The sequence below is a fragment of the Prionailurus viverrinus genome, chromosome D4, assembly GCF_022837055.1.
Source record: "Prionailurus viverrinus isolate Anna chromosome D4, UM_Priviv_1.0, whole genome shotgun sequence".
NCBI lineage: Eukaryota > Metazoa > Chordata > Mammalia > Carnivora > Felidae > Prionailurus > Prionailurus viverrinus.
In genome coordinates, this window is record NC_062573.1 from 56934015 (window position 1) to 56941790 (window position 7776).

General features: G+C 42.0%; 1 protein-coding gene across 1 annotated transcript; it reads left to right on the forward strand.

The window, feature by feature from the left end:
• Positions 1–1468: 1468 nt before the first annotated feature.
• LOC125150957 (procathepsin L) lies at positions 1469–6680 on the forward strand. Its single transcript, XM_047831455.1, has 8 exons — positions 1469–1729; positions 2716–2852; positions 3152–3274; positions 3379–3525; positions 3707–3931; positions 4358–4523; positions 5415–5529; positions 6285–6680. Exons 2-8 carry the CDS (start codon positions 2727–2729, stop codon positions 6382–6384), a joined length of 1002 nt encoding a protein of 333 aa, XP_047687411.1. The 5' UTR covers positions 1469–1729; positions 2716–2726; the 3' UTR covers positions 6385–6680.
• The last annotated feature ends 1096 nt before the right edge of the window (positions 6681–7776 follow it).

Consider the following 7776-nt stretch of genomic DNA (forward strand, 5'->3'; position numbering starts at 1 on the left):
TGGGGCACTGGGGTGGCTCAGTCAGCTAAGTGTCTGACTTCTGCTCAGGTCATGATCTCACTGTGAGATCAAGGCCCGCATCCGGCTCTGTGCTGACAGCTCAGAGTGTAGAGCCTGCTTCAGATTCTGTGACTCCCTTTCTCTTTGCCCCTCCCCTGCTCACGCTCTAAAAATAAATAAAAATTAAAAAAAATTTTTAATATATTTTCTACAATAAATATGCTCCTTCTGCAATTAAAAAAGAAACTTTTAGAAACATTTCTGATTTCCTTAAATCTCTATATAGAGTTAACCCTTGACAGGGTTTGAAATGTGTTCACTTACACCCAAATTTCTTTTGATTAATACATTATAGTACTATAAATGTATTTTCTCTTCCTTGTGATTTTCTTAGTAACATTTTCTTTTTTCTAGCTTACTATAAGAATACATAATATATAACACATACAACATACCATATATGTGTTAGTCAACTTTCATAATATTGGTAAGGCAGCTAATTAGTAGCTAAGGTTTTGGCTGTTGAAAAGTTATAATGCAGATTTTCACCTGCAAGGGGAGTTGTTGCCCCTAACAACCATGGTGTTCAAGAGTCTGTATATATACACACACACACACACAAATATATTTATATCTATTTGTTCTCCAACGGAAACACTTCTTCAAAGTGCATAACCACGTTAAGTGTTAAAGTCTGTATATTCCTTATATCTCAAGAGAAGCACTTTGGATACTGAGTAAGACCTAACAATCAATCTCTAATGCAGAGTTTAAGTAAATTAGTTTCCACCCTTCTCAACCACTTTTCCCCTTTTTATGAAACCATTTTTTTTTTCCTGTAAGTAATTCCTTTCTATTGGTCTTGTGAATGGCTCGAGAGGTAAGGGAGGAGGCGGGGAACAGAAGAGAAGCATTACGAAATGGCCATACCTCTGTACACCCATCCAGTCCATCCCCTTTCCTTCCAAGGACTAGGTCTTGCCCATTGCGTCCCATATTTTGGGGATTTCCAGTCCGCTCCAGATTCTTCCAAAACCCAGAGGCATCCCATCCTGAAACACTGATAACAAATCTGTCTGTGGGTTCTGCATCCTCCACCCGCCCCATTTTTGCTTGGAATAAACAGGAACCACTGGACTAGAATATACCGTTCTCAGTCCTCCAGGAGATTTTAACCAAAAACTTCAGCACCTAAGGACCCGCAAAGCGACGCTCTAGGGGCTCCAGTACGACCACCCGCCGAGCTCATGAATTCGGGGTAGTAAGTTGATCCGGGTCCCCAGTGAGGTGCCTCACCCCCTCCTCAGCGATGTCCGGAGCGCACAGAAGCAAGGCCCAGCAGTCCTGGGACAAGTTGAGACTGAGCCGCGTCACGCGCTGGGAGTCCCAAGCCTGGAGGCCCCGCCCACAGGCCGGCGCAGCCAATCGCGGCGCGAGCAGACCGTAAGGGCGGGCCAGGCGTGCAGAATTCCCGAGGCCTTAAAGGCTGAGTCAGGAGCAGCTGGGCCACAATCCCCGGCCTCGGCGATCTGGGAAGCGTTGTGTGTGTGTGTCTGTGGAGTGCGCCTGCGCAGCTGTGGACGCCGTAGGTCAGCTTCTTGGTCTGGGGACCGGTACTGGAGGAGGGGATTCACCCCAGAGCACGGGCAAGTGTCGGGCGCGACCCGCGGGAATAAAAACATCTACTTGCCTGGAGTTGGTGAGGCTGAGCCGACCCTGCCTGGATCCTGTAAGCTTTGAAGATGGGAAGTGGGGGCAGGGCGGTTCGGGGAACCCAGGGCGACACTGAGACCACGGGGAGGTCCTAGGCTCTGCAGGAGTCGGTCCGTCTCAGGGCCGTGGCGGGCACAGGTCTGGCAGCCGGGCCCCCACGGGACTGGGCCTGGCCAGGAGGTACAGGGCAGGCTGACCTCCGCAAGGGCTGTAGGGCCCGGCGCTCCCTGTACCTCGGTCTGTGAACATCGTCTGGAAGCTGAGGGAGGCGAGCGGGGCGGAGAGCCTCCGGCCTGGCCCCGCCTGCAGTGTCCATCTGGGCCAGGCCCGAGAAGGTGCTCTGAACTCCGGGAGAGCGTGGCCCTGTCCCGGTCGGGAACTGGGGCTCTGGACGCCCTCTTGCCTCGTGATTTCTTCCTCAGTTCGGGGGTAGTTAACGGCGGTGCTGGCGGCAGAGACCAAATGTGGGGACAGCAGAGCACTGGGTGCAATCCTGCCCACCTTCTGGGAAGGTCTTTCAGAAAGCTTTCAATTCAAGAAGCATGTCTCACCCCTTGCTGTATATTTGTCAAAAGAAAGATGTGAGGTGGCTACCTAACCCCTGGGGATCCCTGTCCCTACTTGGGATCAGGTGTTCTGATAAATAAGATTTCCTGGGTCACGTCGGTATTTTCAGTAAAGAACTTGGACCAACAGCTTCTTAGTTGCCTTAAGATTCTGAAACTCTGATCAAAACCTAAATTATCATTGCACTATTACAATGAAGTCTGTTTCAATTCCTATAGCACTTGTCAGCCTGTTTTTAATTTTGATGGCTGAATCATATACCTCCAAGTCCTTGGCCTGTTTTTCTCCACCCACATCCTTAGCCTTCTTCCAGGGACCTGTAAATATTTGCGAAGGTACTTTAAATGTTTTTACTCTACAACATCTCAGGAGAAAATAGGATGGCTTTTTTAAAGGATTGGTCTCATCAAATACTGATTTCATTTTCCTTTCTAGGTTTTTGAAACATGAATCCTTCACTCTTCCTGACTGCCCTTTGCTTGGGAATAGCCTCAGCTGCTTCAAAATTCGATCAAAGTTTAAATGGACAATGGTACCAATGGAAGGCAACACACAAGAGATTATATGGCATGGTAGGTAACATATGAAACTGTCCAAAGGGACCCCCAAAGAGAAAGAGTCCCTTGCCGTTGGGAGTTTATAGCCAGAGAGTAGCATGTAGAAGTCAGCTTTCACCAAGGCAATAATTTCCTCGCACCCATATTGAGCACAATATGGGGCATAATTCCTGTTGTGTGGTTGCTAGAAAACAGCTCCCAGAAATATAAGCCATCCTGGGCCATGGTTTTTTTCCCTGTCTGCAAATCCACTAGGTGAAGATGGGCTGGTTTTAAGTAGGAATAAAGATGGTAAGTTATATATTTGCCTCTAGAATGAAGAAGGATGGAGGAGAGCAGTGTGGGAGAAGAATATAAAAATGATTGAACTGCATAACCGAGAATATAGCCAAGGGAAACATGGCTTCACAATGGCAATGAATGCTTTTGGTGACATGGTGAGTGTCAGCGTGGATTGCTGTGCTTTTTGTGCTTCCTGTCCTCTGTACTTTAGCAAAATAACCTCTTGCCTTTTCAACATTTTACTTACTTTTCCTTAAAGACCAATGAAGAATTCAGGCAGGTGATGAATGGTTTTCAAAACCAGAAGCACAAGAAAGGGAAAGTGTTCCAAGAACCTGTATTTGCTGAGATCCCCAAATCTGTGGATTGGAGAGAGAAAGGCTATGTAACTCCTGTGAAGAATCAGGTATGATAATATTTAGCAGATCTCCTTCCAAGAATAAAGCCAAAAAGGAATTAGTGTCCTTGCTTTGGTAGACAGTGGAGTTTGTTTGTTTTGTTTTATTTTGTTTTAAGAATATTCGGGTATATGGGTTATTGTGAATCTTTGTATTTATCTTATAAACTGATAGCTTTTTTATTTTCAGGGTCAGTGTGGTTCTTGTTGGGCTTTTAGTGCAACTGGTGCTCTTGAAGGACAGATGTTCCGGAAAACTGGCCAACTTGTTTCATTGAGTGAGCAGAACCTGGTGGACTGCTCTCGGCCTCAAGGCAATGAGGGCTGCAATGGTGGCCTAATGGATAATGCCTTCCGGTATGTTAAGGAAAATGGAGGCCTGGACACAGAGGAGTCTTATCCGTATCTTGGAAGGGTAAATGGAGCTCCTTATCTTGTTATTCCAGCTCAGCTTTTGAAAGCTGAACATTTTCAAAGATAACAGACACTTTACTCAGCATTCACATTTTAGATGCAAACTGACAGAACTGTCACTATAAATTATCAGCCTTAGCACAGGTTCTCTGATTAGATGGTTAGCACATAGCTGTCCTTAATTCTGTGTAACTTGGAGGCTTTTTATACACCATTCTGCACATAATTTCTGCATAGTGAAAAATTTCTTATGGACAAGTAGGCCTAAGGGGTTTCACTGAAGATAACATCTGCTAAGTTTTCAATTTCAAATCAGAAACATTTGGCTATTAACTCACAACAAAGCTGACTTGGAAATCATTAAGCTGCAAACTGCTGAGTCTTGAGGTCCTAGTGATCAAGTTTCTTTCCCATTTACCTTTAAAAGGACTCAGAGCCCTGTAACTACAAGCCTGAGTGTTCTGCTGCCAATGACACCGGCTTTGTGGACATCCCTCAGCGGGAGAAGGCCCTGATGAAGGCAGTGGCAACTGTGGGGCCCATCTCTGTTGCTATTGATGCAGGCCATCAGTCGTTCCAGTTCTATAAATCAGGTAGGTGTTTGTATTTTTATTATAGAAGTTCAGGCAGGCAAAATTGGAAAACACCACCAAAATTGTTTGGTGTTAGGTTTGGAGTCCTGCTTTCCAAGACTGTAGAATTTTGAGTGTGTGCATTTAATATAGTGATGTTTCCATTTGACATATTTAAAAAAATTTTTTTTTCAATGTTTATTTATTTTTGGGACAGAGAGAGACAGAGCATGAACGGGGGAGGGGCAGAGAGAGAGGGAGACACAGAATCGGAAACAGGCTCCAGGCTCTGAGCCATCGGCCCAGAGCCCGACGCGGGGCTCGAACTCACGGACCGCGAGATCGTGACCTGGCTGAAGTCGGACGCTTAACCGACTGCGCCACCCAGGCGCCCCTCCATTTGACATATTTTAGACATTTTCTCATGACAAGCTCTCCTTAAGTATTTTTAAATGGCTGTGTAATTCTGCAAATACAAATAATTGATGTAAGTATTCTCCAGTTGTTGGACCTTTTTTCCAAATAATGTTTACTATTGAACTGTAAAGAACCCTGTGGCTCAAGTGTTATTTTATATTGTGCTGTTTCCTTAGTTGGCATTTTAGAAGTAGAAAGGATTATGCTAAGTAATATTAGTAGAAGTAGCTAAATCGTCTTAGCCTTGATAACTAGATCTTATTATTGGAAATCCTTTTCGAATAGAAAATATTTTGGGTTTAGTGGAATTTTGTTGATTTCTAGTGAGTTGAGTTTATTAGTTACCATAACTATTTTTGGTAAATATTTAAGCTTTATATGTAATTTGCTAATGGCATTTCATTGAATTTTGAGATGTCTCTTAACCGTGGTAGATAGGGTGAGTTACAGTCATGTGTCAATTGAAGCTTCTCACCCCAAATTTTACTCCTGTAGGCATTTATTATGATCCAGACTGCAGCAGCGAAAACCTGGATCATGGTGTTCTTGTAGTTGGCTATGGCTTTGAAGAAACAGATTCAAGTAAAAAATTTTGGATTGTCAAGAACAGGTATAAAACTCCAAATGTTATATATTAAATTGAAAAGGGAGTGCTTGTTTGGAATCAGTATTTGATTTCAAATCCAAAACTCATTTTGAAATCCCAGAACTTAGAGTGAACACTCTTGACATTTTTTATAAGGGTAAAATGTACTGATGTTTGATTACAGGATTCTGTAGCAAGCTTGTTGGACTTATTGTTACATATTTATAACATTGCATTTCCAAATTTTGAAAACTTTATTCAGAAACACATCTGGCCCCAAGAGCTTAGATAAAGGATTTTGCACCTGTAAGGTTAAGGGCTGGTTTCCTTTTTTGTGTCCAGTTTTTCAACAAGGTATACTGAGCAGAAACAACTGCTGACTCTTTTAACTCTGAAGGATTTTCTAAGAGTCCAGTGGGCCCTGTATGTCCTTCCTGTTACCATTTGTTGCCCTGCCATTTTATTCTACTTCCCAATTCCCAGAGGCTTTGAGGTCATCTGGATCCATTTTCACTGCTAAAGTTCTTTGAGAGGGGGTATAAGATAGCCTGCAGAAACAAACTGCTACATTGGAATCCTAGCCCTGCCTCAGTTTCCTATCTTAAAAAGTTAAGGACCTGTGGGAATTGATATACTTACCAATATATGTAATAGCACTTAGAATAGTGCTTGATAGCACCTGATATGTGGAAAGCCCTATTTTAAGTATTAGCTATTACTAATGAAGCTAATATGTACTTGATACTTTGTATAAAACAAAAAACATCTTCTTTTTTCAGTTGGGGTCCAGAATGGGGCTGGAGTGGCTATGTAAAAATGGCCAAAGACCAGAACAACCACTGTGGAATTGCTACGGCAGCCAGCTATCCCACTGTGTAAGCTGGTGGATGGGGATATTAGAGGACTTAAGGACAGCATATCTGGAGGAATTTTTATCTTAAAACTGACCAAACCCTTATGTAAGATAAGACACTTGAATCATTGAAGATCCAAGTTGTGATTTGAATTCTGTGACATTTTTATAAGGGTAAAACTTTACCACTACCTTAATTGCTGTTATAAATAGCTTTGTGATGTTGAAGACTCATTACTTAATTCTAAGACTTTTGAATTTTCATTTTTTCAAAGGATATATAAAACTTTACCTTTTAAAATAAATTTTAACTCAACATGTAGAGGTGGAACTTCTCTGTTTTCAATGCATTAACTTTTTGTGTAGTTATAAAATCTAATTGGGCTATAAAGATATAACTGGATACACCAGTGGTGCATTAGAAGGACGCTGGGTGGTTCTCAAGATTTTCTAATTAACAAATATGCAGATTTTATGTCAGCTGCCTATTGGCTGTGTTGACCCAACCCTGAATCTAGCAAAACAACAATCTGGAAAGGGCAAAGGTAAATTGTTTTAATAATTTAACAATTCACTCTTTAGGAAAGTCAGAAGACATTAAGATCTTAGGTTGTAGGCACTAGAAAAGGAGATCCTCTTCCTTTGACTCAAGATGGTTAAAACCTAGTAAGGTTATGGGAAAAAAGTCTCACAGCCAGTTACTGAAGCATCTCCTTGAATTGCTGGTAAAGACCATGTGACTACTTTGCAGTTAAATAAGGACCAGATTCTGGATTACCAAGTCTGTTTTATCTTTGTTCTGCCAAGTCTCTGATGGCTTTCACATAACTCTTCTAGGAAAAGCCTCATTTGTTGCCTAGTGTTAGCAAAAGTATATTTAATGTCTATGATGAACAAGTCTCTCATGTTTGATAGTAACTGGAAAAATGTGTTAAAGATCCACAAGAGATGAGTGTGGACTACAAAAATAGGCTTCTGGCCTAGGAAGATCACTGGGTCAAAATTGGGGGCTTAGCTAGCTATGTAATCTCTGAATTAAAACTAAACTTGGAAGGGAAAAAAACAGCCTAAGCATATGGTTGCACAGGTAGTAAATACAAATAAGACAATATATTTGTATATTTAAAAGATGGAAAGAAAATATGCCAAACTTTTGAGTGGGTTATGGATGATTATTTTCTTTAACCTGTTCCACAGAAGACATGTATTTTTATTAGTAGGAGGAAAATTGTGAAAATATACCTACATTCTGCAGGCCAAAGAAGCAGGTGTACGTGTGTTTAAAAATCTCATGCTCCCAATCGATAAGAAAACACATGGACTAAGCTGGTGAAATATTTAATATAGCCATACTCAATTATGAAGGGAATGAGAGACCGAAGACAACTGGAACCTTATAGCCCACAAAACCTTCAATA